General features: G+C 35.7%; 2 protein-coding genes across 2 annotated transcripts; both read left to right on the top strand.

Moving 5' to 3' along the window:
* The first annotated feature begins 649 nt into the window (after nucleotides 1–649).
* LOC113305064 (putative ubiquitin-conjugating enzyme E2 38) lies at nucleotides 650–1,492 on the top strand. Its single transcript, XM_026554173.1, has one exon. The coding sequence runs from the start codon at nucleotides 650–652 to the stop codon at nucleotides 1,490–1,492; it is 843 nt and encodes a 280-aa protein (XP_026409958.1).
* Nucleotides 1,493–4,134: 2,642 nt separating this feature from the next.
* On the top strand, nucleotides 4,135–5,382 carry LOC113305063 (zinc finger MYM-type protein 1-like). The gene has a single exon (XM_026554172.1). The coding sequence runs from the start codon at nucleotides 4,135–4,137 to the stop codon at nucleotides 5,380–5,382; it is 1,248 nt and encodes a 415-aa protein (XP_026409957.1).
* Nucleotides 5,383–15,718: the final 10,336 nt, after the last annotated feature.

Raw genomic sequence — 15,718 nt, 5'->3', positions numbered from 1 at the left:
GCCGATAGCAAATTAATGTAGCAGCTTCTCGACTTATTATTGACTTCTCGGTTCATTAATGCAAATCATATGATATCTTTTTTCTCTTGGCTTCAGCATAAAATCAAGATTTATTTGGGTGCGGTGAGACTCATGAAGCGCTTTTTTCTCGGTTCATTAATGCAAATCATAATATACACGCAAGGGTATACACGACCAGACAGAGCTTGTCAACCCAATATTCCAGTGGGGGTTAATTCGCAAGGGTTAATGCCCCTGATAATATAAACGCAAGGTTATACCGTACTCACTCACTGGCCGATGCTTTCCACCGCGGACTGTATTTGATTTTTTAAAAGAGGTGTACGGTGCACCTGCCGTTCTACAGACTAAGGTAACGCCGTAGGCACACACATATCCCCCTCGGACCAAAGACCTGTAGAAAAGATAATTATTTCCGGTAAAACGTCCTCTCGAGAAGGGAAAAGAAAATTCCGGTAAAACACATGGATTGTACGATGTTCAAACTCTATTGTACGATAAAATAGCTGACATAGGAGTTTAGGAATCAAATTTCAACTATGATTTGGGAAGGATTTTCTCCGCATATATACACACACTCGGGAATTATTGGGATATATTCAGGAACTAACGAAGAAGTTCAGTCATAATGGATTTGGAGGAAGAAGTGAGAATTCAGATAAGAGAACTAGTGGACATTCAGATAAGAATGGAAGCTGAAGAAGAAGAAAATCGAACAAGGCAGAGGAATATCGTGAAGAGTGAATTCAAGCAATTCGATACCATCAAAGACGAATTCTTTACCGATCATCACTATTATTATGATCACCAAAAGAATTTGAATCACCAAACAATTGAAAGTATATCTCTTGAATGTGACATCTTAAAACAGGGACTCCCCGATTGCATCTTTGTTAGGGCCAACAAGGTAAAACCAGATCTCTTGCGAGCAGTGATCATCGGACCTGAAGGTACTCCTCACCACGATGGTCTCTTCTTTTATGATATTTACTTACCTTCCAAGTTTCCCGATGAATCTCCCAAAATTCGTTCTTTTCATGCCGGTGGGTGGGATGAATGTAATATTCCAAGTCCATGTCCTTGGAGTCCTTCCACATCCACAATTCTAGAATCTTTAAGATCTATACGTAGATATCAAATCTTTAGGGGAAGTTTTGTTTCTACTAATGAGATGGCAGATTTAACAGATAATGAAATAGTTTACGAGTTTAACTGGAGGACAATGGTGAGTGTACTTAATAAGCCTCCAAGGTATTTTGTTGCTCGTCATTTTCATGATCGTGCCGAAAAGATTTTAACTACTTGTAAGGCATATATCCATAAGAGAGTCAACACGGTTGATCATCCCGTTATTAGGGTTCCATGGCAATATGAATTTGATATGATGGAGAGCCACTATTGTAGATGCGTTTCAAAAGAATGGGTCTTGTTTGGCGGATTTGTCCAAGCTTGGAATCGAGTTTCATGGTAAACCATCTTGCACGTGGATGGAGATTGCTGGAGTGGTGGCTTTATTAATTGTTACCATAGGCACATTACCTGTTGCGTGCTATATTATAACCAAGATCTAGTTTCACGGTACGTGAATCCTCTTGCACTTGGGGTATAGAGATCGATGGATCGCTGGTGCTATACATTTTCTATTTTTACATATGCTTTTTTATTCTCCGTTATATTATTCACAAAATTGGTTAAAAAGACTAAAATCAACAATTTTTGGGTGAAATGGACATTTAGATTTTGATACTGGTTAAATGGACAAAAATGTAAAAATAGGCAGGATGTAACCAGTTTCATCGTGCCCATTTTCAAATTTAAGCTATTTTTTAAATTTAAGTAAGGATGAAACTGGTTTCATCCTTACTATCTTTCTTTTGGCCATTTCACCCAAATTATTTTTTACTCGTCCATTTGAACGGTGATTTAAAAATATTTGAACAAATGACCCATTTTCCATATATATTATCATGCAAGCACTACATAGTTCATAATGAGTAATTTTCACTACAATAATTCTTTACGGACCGCGTCTATAGACTCCTCCAAAACCGTATCCTAGTTGGAGTCCACGTGGAGATGCCATTTCAGCCTAAAGAAAACAGACGTGTTCATGTTCTGAATCAAAGGTCAAAATTTGTCTTTTGCTTTCTGATATCTAATAAAATCTGAATCAAAGCTGAGAAAGACCGAAATCATGATTGTTTCATTTTTTTTTTCCTCTTTCACTTTCACTATATCTGGTGATGAACCAAAGAAAAACAAAAGCCGATTTCATTTCTCTCTCGAGCAGAAATCTTTTCAAAAATGTATCATTCCTTGCGGATTTGTTGGTCTAATTTCTCCCTTTATTTACACATTTTACAGCTGAAAATTAGAAGTTGATCCTAGTATTCTTGAAGGAAATTGAATGGTTAAATAGAATTGATAAATTTTGTGTTGGATCAAATAACAGTAAGGTTCCAACTTGAAGAATTAAAATTAATTTTATTCTTCATGGTAAGATCTCTTACAGTGGAATCAGCAATAAGAATATTTGTTATGAACTCTTTATGACGTAAAGGTAGACTGCTCCAAATTGGAAAACCAGCTTGATATAAACCAACCTGGACAATTCATCATAAAGACAAAGTAGATAAAACATCAACATTTAATTAAAGAGAAGAAAATTACGGAAGATTGGCCAGATCCAGATCCAGATCCAACATACAACATTTCATCAAATATAATTGATTAATATCAACGGCCAATAGGAAAAGATAAGTTTTCAGAACAAAATAGGATAAAACACAGTTTCTTGTATTAGATATAATGCCCAAGTGGTCACAGGGCGTGTAATTCGTAGACAGTAATATAATGTTAGTTCCCTTTCAGAAAAAAAAAAATATATATAAAACACGTATCCTTTAATTCAGGATGAACTGGCAACTCCACATGGGCCCCAACTAGGATACGGTTTTGGGGGAGTCTACTTTCACGGTCTGTAAAGAATAATTGTTTTCACTAATGGTTCCAGTTCAGCGTGGTTTGATGTTCTTGATCTTTGCAAACTATTTTATTTGTAATTACTCAAGTTTTCCATCCATTTAATTAGGAATCTATCATTCTTTTACTTTGTTAGTCGGCTTAGTAAGCCAACACCTGGCCTGGAAGATGGAGGATCTCGCGTGTGTTATATGCATTACGGAAACATTTTTTGCACAGTTAAAACTCGGTTTTGTTTATGCATGTGACAAGAAAAGCTGATTGACCAAATGGCAGTTATATTATGCAACACACTGACCCCGCATCAAGGCCCATCTAAAATCGCTCTTTTGCTGTGGTATAAGATACTAATGCCGTGGTTTCCATGTTTCCAGGGACGGAGGCATGTGAGTGCAAATGGGAGCGCTTGCACCCACTGAAATTTCAAATTTAGTAAGAATAGAATTGTTTTTTCCGTAATAATAGACTCTTGTGGGTGCAAATATAAATGGCACACTTGAAGTTATATATTTTCAAAGAGTCAAAGTTAAAACTAATAACCATTTTTTTTATTACTCCACCGAGTAGCTTAGATTGGTTTTTTATCTTCACTGAGTCACCGACAGTATCTCTTTGGAGACCACGAAAGAAAAAAGAGAACCTCTTCTCTGCATCTCTTCGACTCTTTCGCAAGATATTATTAGTTAGCTAATGATACCGATCACAAATCAGGTGAAGGTGAAGCTTAACCATGATTTCCTTTTTATTCTATTTTCAATTCTGAAGTATATGCCATCGTTTGTTTGGATTTGGTTATTTTGAAGTTTGGGTTTTTATTCTTTTCCTAATCAAAGCAAAATTCCTCCTCTCTGTACTCATAGTTTACATAAATATACTGAGATTCGTTAAAATACTAGCTAATCCATAAGTAATCAGAGTCACCCTTGTTTTTTATTTGAATTTTTAGGGTTTTCTCAAATTTATTTATTTTATTCATATTGTTCTTAATAGAAGTATGAAGTATCAATGTTCTGTTTTGTTTGATTTTTGTATATTTTGTTTGTTTACAATGTTCTAATTGAAGCATCAAATCGTCAATGTAGGTTTACGCATCCAATTCCGTGATTTATGATGAAGAAAACTCAATTATCGATGGAGAGGTTTTACAAAAGGAAGGCGACAGTTGATTTATCATCGCCTTCAAAACGAGGTGGATCAGGTAGTGGCAGTACAAATGAACTTGGTGAACTTGCTTCTTCTTTACCTACTGAAGTGAAAAGATTAAAAGAAAGTGATGCGGTGAACTTGTTAACTGATGTTGAATTGGAAAACCTCCCTTCGGATCCAGGGCTTCGAAAACCGATTATGGATTATCATCCAAATGTTAGAAACCAAGTTCGAAGGACATATTTGCAGAATGGGCCGTGCCAGCCTAAAAATCATAAATTTCCTAATTCACGGAAAGGTAGAAAGTTCAATCATTATTGGTTCAAAGCTCATGAATATTGGCTAGAATACATCATATCAAAAGATAGAGTATATTGTTTATGTTGTTACTTGTTTAAATCAAGTGGTGCTAATAACTTTGCTGATGAAGGATTTTGTACTTGGAGTAAGAAATCAAGACTGCAGGTTCATGTAGGATATATAAATAGTGCTCACAACGAAGCTCGGAAAGCCTGTGAAGACTTGTTAGATGAAAAAGTACATATTGACACAGCACTTGTTAAGCAAACAGATGAAACTAGAAGGCAATATGGAATTCGTTTGAGGGCTTCAATACAAATTGTCCGAATACTTCTAAGACAGGGTCTTGCATTTCGTGGGAATGACGAAGGTGATGATTCTGCAAATCGGGGTAATTTTCTTGAGATTTTAGCATGGCTTGGTAACATCAATGTAGAAGATTTGCAGCCTTATATTATGGAAAATGCACCGAAAAATCTGAAATTGACCTCTCCTGATGTTCAAAAAGATATTACAAGTGCTTTTTCATTTGAAATAATTGCTGCAATTATTCGAGACATTGGTGATTCATTCTTTTCAATTCTGGTTGATGAGTCTAAAGATATTTTGTCAAAGGAACAAATGGCTATCGTTTTACGGTATGTGAAAGAAGGACGTGTTATTGAGCGCTTTGTTGGGATTGAACATGTAGCTACTACCACTGCCCTCTCACTCAAGAAAACAATCGCTAATTTCTTTTCGAGGCATAATTTAAGTTTTTCCCAGTTGCGAGGACAAGGTTATGATGGGGCTAACAACATGAAAGGTGAGTATAATGGTCTTAAGAAGCTTATTTTGGATGAAAATGAGTCTGCATATTTTAAGTTTTGGCATTCTGACTACGCATATTTCCAAAGCGTAAACCGAGTGATGTTATCATCAACGATATTATAATTCAGACCATTCATTGGGCTTCAAACCACCCTTCAGGGCATGGTGCCACAATTCAAGATGGAGTCACCAACTAGGTTCTTCGATCCTCAACAATTTTTAGTTCTTTATTGTATCTTTGTGAGAATCTTCGATTTTTGGTTCTTTGCTTGATCTCTCAGTCAACCGAGATCTGGGTTGTAAAATCGTGAATTCACTAATAATACAAATCAGTCATTATCGAGCAAAAGAAAATTTGTTCATGTTCATTAATGTATTTGTTGTTGGAGAAAATGAGTTTTTAATTAAAAGTATTTTTGGTCTTGGTGTGGTTTGATCTAAGGACCTAAGGGTCTAAGGATACTTACTTATTTTATGGGTGAATGAAATGTTCCTTTAGTCCCATATTGTGGAAAACTAAAGAGGGATTCCACTATATAACTATTGTATTATGGATATATTGACAAACGAGGGTTGAACAGTTGGGGCAAACAATACATATGCCAACCCATCCGACGTACGCGTATACATGCACCAAGTCCTTGTCTACTTAAATTTATTTTTGGTCACTTTTTTGGTTTTGATTTGTTTTACAAGAAATAAAATGTGTTTTAAGGAAAGCAAAACCTAGCTTAATTTTGAAGCAACTTTGCCTTATAAATATAAAATCGAATTTCTCATTTTAGTGTGGGCTAGACGCGGCTATGTTTTCTTCTTCTTTTCTCCATCTTTTCACTTTGGTTTTCCGCAACAGTGGTTGCATATCTTCCTTCCAAATCCTTGTTGTTGAGTTCGTATTTGGGTAGATTGTATTGTGCTTATACAGTCTATATCGGGCAGTTCTATCCTGAACACATCTCCGCTAATGGGGTATAACATCTCTCATTCTTGAGAAACACCCGCGGACTAATGTGTTAAAGACAATTTGCTGAGCAGCTGGCTCTGCCCTCGTGTGTCAAATTGTTGTTTTCAATTAATTGATTATTTCCAGTACAACCGGGTTTATCTAATGCTTGCGGTTTCATTGTTACGGTTCCAACAATCTTAACACATTATTCATCTTGTAACAATGGAGAATAGCGATCAAAGGCAACCGATTTATGCTCGAGTTTTCTTGCATAATATCATGGTAGTTTTGAGAACGTCAGCGAAGGAGTACCGGAGGCGATTGGATACGGAGACGTCATAGCACATGCAATCATGAGTTTGGGAGCTCAAGGAACTCGGTCTGTAACCTAACTTTTCTAGGAAGCGTTGGATGGTTTTGGGTATTTCGTGCGGCCCACATTTGATTACGGAAACCAAGTTGCGTTGGTTGGCAGCCAGCCTACACACCCAGACAAAAGAGGGAGTCCATGTGATGAATTTTGGACTTAATTATTAAGGCAGCTATTTGCTTATGGGAGTAGGAAGAAGAAAGTGGCAGGGACCTATTTGTTGGAAGACTAATAATGCTCCACCACGGAAAGGAATTTCGTTCCTTAACCAAACACTTGGTGCATGGCGTCGGCTGTTTGGACAATGTATGGTGATGTTTATTGACGTTTCTGACTATGTAAATCAAGCTGATTATTTAGCGTGTCTTCACACCTCCACGACCATGAGAGATGAAATGAGTCCATGCAGGTAGATTTAGGATCTGCTGGGCTGTATAATCAGATTTAATCATTAGAGAATATTAAACTGCGGATAAGTAGGGACTTGCGTTTAGTTTTATACTAGAGCATGTTGAGGATGCTCAGAACATGGAGATTCACTTCTAATGGCGTGATTTAGAAGCGGACATGAGGACGCAGTTTAATCGAAGCCAAAGGCATGGTAATAACTAGCCAGGATTAGAGGGAAGAGATAAACTAACGTGAAATTTATTCACGGCGAGCAGATATGGATCATGAGTCAGACTACTTTGGTTTCACATGGGTGAAGTTTGGGTCTGTTTTCGGCTACGAGAAACATAGGGGTCAATTAAGTTGGTGCTGCTCAGGGGCATGATCTTTTATATGCAGACTCGGGACATGCTGTTCTGCTACCGTGAGTAAGCATGGTTTCAAAAGAAAGTATGCGGGACCTTCACAAGAGGTACTTTTCATAAAATCTTAATCTAGCATTATTAAAATTAAGGATAATTATTACGTTAATAGAAATATTGATCATATGACAATTAACTTTTAAGAACATAAAGACCTTAATAATAAAAATTAATAAAATAATAATGTTATTTTGTTGGAAGGAACATAGACAAGTAGAGTGACATGATGTCTTATGTTATGGTAACCAATGTGAGAGACTGGTGGGTGGACTTTGGAGCCATCAAGAATGATTTTGAAAACATAGATATGTTTACCTCCTAACAGAGGTTAGGGGATGAAGAGAAACTCTATATGGGTTGCTCATCTGCATCAGAGGTTGCAGAGAAAGAAAAGATTAAGCTGCAGCTTACATCTCGAAACACCCTCACATTGAATGAAGTTTTTCTTCTTATTCCGGACATCTGTAAGAATCTTATCTTTTGTTTTTTTCTTGATGACAATGGTTTTTAAAATTGGGATAGACTTGATCATGGAAAATCAATGCACAAATTGGCTTGCGTAGGCAGCATACCAAAATTCAATTTAGACAGAGGTCATAATTGTAAAATTTGCGTAGAATATAAGCATGTTTAAATAACATTGAATAAGCATGTTTAAATAACATTGAATAAGATTATCCAGAGAAATTCTAACCTTTAGAATTAATTCTTTAAGACCTAGTTGTGATGATGTTAGATCACACTAGAGGTGGTTATAAATAGTTTCTCACATTCTTGACTATTTGTACTAGATGCTGTCAGATATTTTTTTCTTAGAGCTAAGGATGATGCCTTAGAAGCATTTAATATGTACAAACATGAAATTGAAAACCAGTTATGGGTTTTTACGAGTAAAACCAATAAGTCTGTTGAATGTCGTGTTGATTAGTTCAGGATTATCTGCAAGCTTGTGGGGGAAGGCCGTCCTCTTAGTTTGTAATATCATGAACATAACCTTTAAAGGATCAGATGAAACTTCATATGAACATGGAATGATCGACAACTATCTTATGAATACTTTAAAATGTGGGGGTTCGATGAGACCCGAAATTGTGGATGACATTTTGTTGGCTATCTTGAACATATAAATTAGTGGTTGTGAAATATGATATTTCTGACATTAGGTTCAATATAATTATGGAATTTAGGGATGTTGAATTCTTTGAGAATGTTTGCTGTGAAATCTGACTATCGAAAGAGAAGTTTAGATGATCCCTAGATGTGCCTTCAACCAGTCAGTCATTACCTTTAGAGGAAAATAAAACAGATATATATATATATATAACCTAGAAGAGCTAGGTAGGTGGCTGAAGGCTACAAACATAATGAAATGTGTATATTTCTTGACACTTATTCACGTGTGATTAAAATTACCTCTATTAGGATGTTAATTTTATATATGTTGTTAAAAAATCAGAGATACATCAGATGGATGTAAAAAGAACATTTTAAATGGTGAATTAGATAAAGAAATTTACATAAACCAACCTGGGGACTTTGTAGTAAAAGGTTGTGAAGACAAAGTATGTAAGTTGAACAAACTTTGAGTGGTTTTCAAGTAAGCACGTAAACAGTGACATGGAATTTTTTTTATCATGTGATAATGAGTAGTGGATTTAAGTTAATGAATCTGACAAGTAACTTGTTAAGGATGCCTGTGTATTGTATGCTTGTATGTTGATGATATGCTTATACTTGATACAAACATAGATGGGATTAATTCCACTAAAAACATGCACTGAATGAGAACGTTGACTTGAAAGACTTAGGCCATGTTGATGTAATCTTATGGATGATGATTAGAAGATAATCTAACTTCTATAGTCTTAGGCGTTCTCATTATATTGAATATGTGCTTAAGAGATAAAATCATTCTGATTGAAAGTCTGCTTGTACTCCGTTTGATTATTTTTGTAGACTCAAGAAAAAATAAGGGTAGTGAATTTAATGAACTGTAAGAGTCCAGACATTACTATATTGTAAGAGATACTTAAGAGATATAGGATATCTGATGAATTTAATGAACTGTAAGATTCCATACATTACTATATTGTGAGTAAGTTAAGTATATAATACTTGTTGTCCAGAACAAGAGCATTGGGATGCACTTAGTAGAGTATTATGGTACCTAAAATACTCTATTATCTTTTGTTTGATTTATGAAAGGTATCTTGATGTCCTTAAGGGACTTTGTGATGCAAACTGGATAATTGACTGAGAGGAGTCTTAGTCTATGAGTGGATATGCTTTCACTCTAGCAGGAGGGTTTGTTTTTTGGAAGATTTTCAAAACAGACATATATTTCTCAATTAATTGTGGAATCTGAGAGTATTGCGTTAAATAAAGCATGAGAGGGGGCCGAGTGCATAAGATACTTTTTAGAAGATATTCCTCTCCGGCATAGGCTTGTGCCAGCTATATCTATACATTGTGTTAGCCTAGCTGTAATAGCTAAAGCTAAAGACTAACTAATCTCAATTGGCGTTATTTTCATTGATTGGATAGAGTCCAAGGAGAATATCGCGTAACCTTTGACGAAAGGTTTGTCCAAGGAGATAGTTAGAATTGCATTGAAGGGGATGGGGCTTAAGCTCAATAATTAAACTTGCCATGAAGGATACTCAACCTTGCTGATTGGAGATCCCAAGATCAAGGTTTCGAATGAGACAACTAATTTATGGTGGGTAAAGGTAAACACTATCAGAGAATTTTATTCTCTGTCCCTTTCCTATGGTGTAGACGTGATAGTGTGACTGCATGAGAAGGGTGACTTTTATGAAGTCTTAATGAGTTCTATAGTTTCAATTTAAGATTGAAGTGGGGTGTAGCAGTAACACTCTTTATGGAAACTCACCTATCTGAATGAGGAAGTGGGGACACTTCCTATGAGAATATGATCTTTAATTATCTAGAGCATTCTGAGAAACATGATATGTCCAGGTTCAAATTGGACAAAACGGCACGAACTTAGCAGCACCTAGAGAGATATCATGTGTGGTTGTTATCGCAAATTACACCAAACGATGACAGTTCAAGACAACGCGTTCACTGTCCATCAAGTAGTTTCGGTAATTTCTCACTAAGAAAAGGTTCAAGACCTCATGGACACCTTCTGCCTAAAAGTGGTATTTCTCGCTTTCTGATTTCTGATTTTTTATTGTTATTTCATTCATGTGGGGGATTGTTGGAGAAAATGAGTTTTTAATTAAAAGTATTTTTGGCCTTGGTGTGGTTTGATCTAAGGACCTAAGGGTCTAAGGATACTTACTCATTTTCTGGGTGAATGAAATGTTCCTTTAGTACCATATTGTGGAAAACTAAAGAGGAGTCCACTATATAACTATTGTATTATGGATATATTGACAAACGATGGTGGAACGGTTGGGGCAAACAATACATATTCCAACCCATGCGACATATGCGTATACCATGCACCAAGTCCTTGTCTACTTGAATTTATTTTTGGCGATTTTTTTCTTTCTTTATCGGTATTTCATTCATGTTGGGGATTGTTGGAGAAAATGAGTTTTTAATTAAAATTATTTTTGGTCTTGGTGTGGTTTGATATAAGGACCTAAGGGTCTAAGGATACTTACTCATTTTATGGGTGAAAGAAATGTTCCTTTAGTCCCATATTGTGGAAAACTAAAGAGCAGTTCCACTATATAACTATTGTATTATGGATATATTGACAAACGAGGGTGGAACGGTTGGAGAAAACAATACATATCCTTGTTGCTGAGTTCGTAATTGGGTAGATTGTATTGTGCTCATACAGTCTATATCGGGCAGTTCTATCCTGGACACATCTCCGCTGATGGGGTATAACATCTCTCATTCTTGAGGAGTACCCCCGGACTAATGTGTTAAGGAAAATTTTCTGAGAAGGTGGCTCTGCCCTCGTGTGTCAAGTTGTTTTTTTCCATTAATTGATTATTTTCAGTAGAGCCGGGTTCATCTAATGTTTGCAGTTTCAATGTTATGTAATGTAAGAATCTGATGAGAATCCAAGTTTTATCGAGTGGCAATGTAATTTTTTCCCCTCCTTCAGATCTCCACAATATTTAAGCATTCAACTGGCAAGCAATATGTGCTGGAACTTTTCTCGTTGCATAGACCTTCATAATACGGCGGCATACTGGGAAATTTCCAACTTTGTTGAACCAAGGTATCAGACATTTAGAGTGAAATGGGTGGCCGCACATTATGATGATAATATCATGACTTCCTACCAAAATCTCATCCAAACATACTGCGCAAGTTCGTCAATGAAAATTAGCGTCAGAATCTGTATAGGCTAAACTCCCATGTGCAGCACTGAACAATAAAGCTCCTTTCGACAGACGGGTGGCTCCATATGGGTTTTCTTTCCTAATACAACTCTTATCACAAACTTCTAATGAATTCTCCGCCTCACGATCATCACCCAAATCATACACGCATACAGTAGTAATATGTGCAACAATGACCACAAATTTCGGCTTAGCCTCAATTAGATTTGCTGCAATTTTGTTGCAAAACGATGAGACTCGACCTTTGAATAAATTCAGAGACTTGGCAACAATGTGTTTGTTTGTGCTGATGTATATAGATGAAAGAGATTTGGCATCGCAACAATGGCGGAAGACATCCTTATCAAGTAGCTCATCCAAGTCAATTTGAAATCATCTCCATGATAATAAATATTCATAAGGTGGTTCGATTTGAGATGGAGATGAAACATGAAGGTGGTTTAGAAGAAAACCACTCCTTGTGCGATAAACCCGCTTTTCTCTGACTTGAACCTCAATAAAAACTTTGGTACCTGTAGTAGGATTTGCCATTCTTTTATCACGCACAAGTCGAATAGGATCCTTGTAATCCTTATAAGGATAACATCCTGAGAATGACATCTTAACCTGAAATATGATACCCTAGTGAAGTGGTAAAACTGTATTTCAATACTCTTCGGGTCAACCAAAATTTTTAAGAAGGCCAGGAAACTAGAAGCAAAACATGAAAAACGAAAAAAAAAAAAACAAATCTAAAACTGCTCACCTTAGTGATCGGATTAAAAAATAACTAAACCATAATTTTATTTATTTTGAAGCAAAATAAGCTAAAACCAGACAAAAGTACGAAGAAAAAGAGAGAACAAACTAAATAGGTGAATCAATATTCAAGATAAAAAGAAAAGCGGCAATGTTGTTCAACTCCCTATTATCCACCTCCCTATTCACCTCCCTACAATCTAAACCCCATATTGAGGGAATGGTGAACCCCACCTGAACCTGAATGCGGATCTCGATAGAGATGAGGGCTTAGATTAAAGGAAGATGAATATGGAGGTGGAGAATAGGGAGGTGAATAACATTTCCGAAAAGAATATGGCCAATTTATTTATTTATACGTTAACCTAAGGATTCAATTTAGAATTATTATTCCACCAGGAAACCACTAGTAATACCTTAATTAACATAAGGATTCAACTGTTTCAATAGGAAACAACTCGAAAATCTGATTTCGGAAACTTTAGAATTGTTGTGATGATTCCAGTATTCATAGTATTAGTAGCCCCAATATAAACTGATTCCTAAAAGTGATTAGTTTATTCCAGAATCTATAACCTTCAATAAATAAATAAACTTTTAAAGTTAAATTTTTTTTTTTTGAGGTGGCAGAATCCGAATATGAAAATAAGGAGGTAGGAGGAGATAAGAAATAGAAGGAGAGTTCTTACATACAGGCCGAGAAAGTTTGGCTGAAATCATCTAGGGCCGCTAAGTCCAACCCCCTACCCCTTGCCTAAACGGGCTGGGTTAGGCTGGTGATTTCAGGACCCGCTGAAAAACATGTTACCCATCAATAGGGCGCTGAAAAACATGTTACCCATTAATAGGGTTGTCCTACTTATAAAAGATAGTTTAAGTTCGTAACGGTTCCGGGTCCGGTCCTGAAATTTGTAGATCCAAAATCGGACCGTTTAAAGAGCATCTCCAATAGCAGGTATTAAAAATCCTACGTGGAAATTTTATTAAGTTTCTTATTTAGGAGGATTTGTACACATTGAAAATACAGGACCCCGTATAATTAACAAACTATCTCCAATAGTATAGAGGTTTGACCCTTATAAAATCTTATATGATGAAGTCTTAACCATTTAACTGTATTTTAATCAAAAATATATATTATGATCCTTATTTAGGAGGATTTGTACATATAGTAAATATATGATCCCGTAACTATTAAACTATCTCCAATATTATAGAGGCTCGAACCTTAGAAAATCTTATATGATGAAATAAACAGATTTTCTAATGATGTGCATACAAATATGCGGATCACACAAATCTGTAAGTCGATATATAACTTCTCTGTTACGTGTATGAATACATGTAATACGGTTTCAGAATATAACAGTTATCTCAGTTTGTTAGACTGATTCCACTCTTGTATTCCGAATAAAGTAGTTCTATTTTTTTTTCTATAAGTCAATCAGAAACATTCATGAATAACATTAATGACACCTATCACTGTTCCAGGCTATTTCCAAATTGTAACTTGAATCACTATTTGGTTGCGAACAATAAAATTTTCTCCACCGAAATTCTTCAAGCATGTACAAATGTTCAATAATCTTAGTCATTATACTTCAAAAAAAATCTGTTAACTAGAGTTAGTTACTCGACTCGAAATTCTTATCTATGCAAACTAGTCTATTTAGCTATGCGACATAATTTCAAATGATAGAAAGGTGAATATAACTTGAGATATAGGTGGTTTAGTTTTCACTTTCTTTTTGTTGATGAAGTTCTCTCAAAGCTTCGGTTGATCTTCACCTTCAAACGGTAGAACACAATGATGACTTAGTGTACTAGTATTTCTCAACTACGATTTTATCCTATTCCTAGACTTAACTAATTGTAGACTATAAATCAAGATATATTTTTGACAACAAGCTTGAGATAGCAACACTTGTGATTTCGACCGAGCAATGCTCTAACATATTTCAATACCGATATATTCATCTATGTTCGTAGTAACAGTTCTTTCGCCTTCTGTAATTGTTGGATGAACATAGCCTTTGAGAACCCGCATCCGTATTTGAAAATTATGGGTTTGCAAGGAGTGCTTAGATATTTTCTACTGTAAGTAATTTGTGCCATCAAATACTGTTTGTACTTTAATAGAGACTGACCTCTTGTCCATTGATTCAGATCGCTACAAACACATACTTGAAAACGCGGGAGTACCAAAATACACCACTAACTTTTTCTTAGGAACCATGTGTGTAAGAACTTAAACACAATTCCGAGATTTCAATTTAATGAATCTCAATCAAGGAATAATATTTAGAGTTATATCTCTTTCTATCACAATAAGAAAGTTTACAGATACAAGCCCGTGAACCTGATTTAATTGTGAGAGTACTTGGATGATTCCAAAGATCAATATCCAAGAATCAATTAAGTCGTATCCAATAAAAGGCTGGATGTATCTATTTTGACTGATTTACGTACTAGCTGTGATATTTCAATTATAAAGATAAACAATATAATGTAGAAAATAAATAACACAAACACCAGATATTTTGTTAACGAGGAAGTTGAAAATGCAGAAAAACCTCAGGACTTAGTACATATTGAAAACCAAACTGTATAAAGACGCTACAGACGCTAGCCAACTACCAATTAACTTCGGACTGGAATGTAGTTATGACCGAATTAAACCCCCACAGTAATTCATTTACGGTCGTGCTCCTTATGCCTCTGATGTCCTTTACAGCCTAAGAGTTTTTCAACGCAATTGGAGACTTTAAACCAATCTGCATCCCACAAATAAGCGTAGGTATGATATCCTTTATGATCGATAGATCAAGGTGAGACTGGAAATTGATAGCAGTAGACAAAGTCTAATTAAACTCAAAATACGGACGTATGCTTCCCGAGCATCCTATATTATTATTCACTTCACAAGTATTAAACCTGTGGAATCACAAAGTTTGAGACGAAGAGAAATTTGCAATCAAAAAGCGATCAGGATACATGAACTATCAAGATAAAAAGATAGTTGGACCTGGCTTCACGAATCCCTAGGTGAAGTCTTTTTAGTCGCAAAACCATAGAAGGGTTTTAGGGTGAGGACGACTCTATTTTAGGACTAGGACACACATATAATGATGTAAAGGATTCAAAAATCCCATTTGCTTGAGGTTCTCCCTTATATAGACTTTCAAATTATATGTTATTTTAGGTTTAAGCTAAGATAGCTTTGGAACCAAGAAAACAATATTCATGATTAAACGAATCTTTG

This window comes from Papaver somniferum, chromosome 8, assembly GCF_003573695.1.
Source record: "Papaver somniferum cultivar HN1 chromosome 8, ASM357369v1, whole genome shotgun sequence".
In the NCBI taxonomy this organism is placed as follows: Eukaryota; Viridiplantae; Streptophyta; class Magnoliopsida; order Ranunculales; family Papaveraceae; genus Papaver; species Papaver somniferum.
This window is presented reverse-complemented; position numbering and strand designations above follow the sequence as displayed.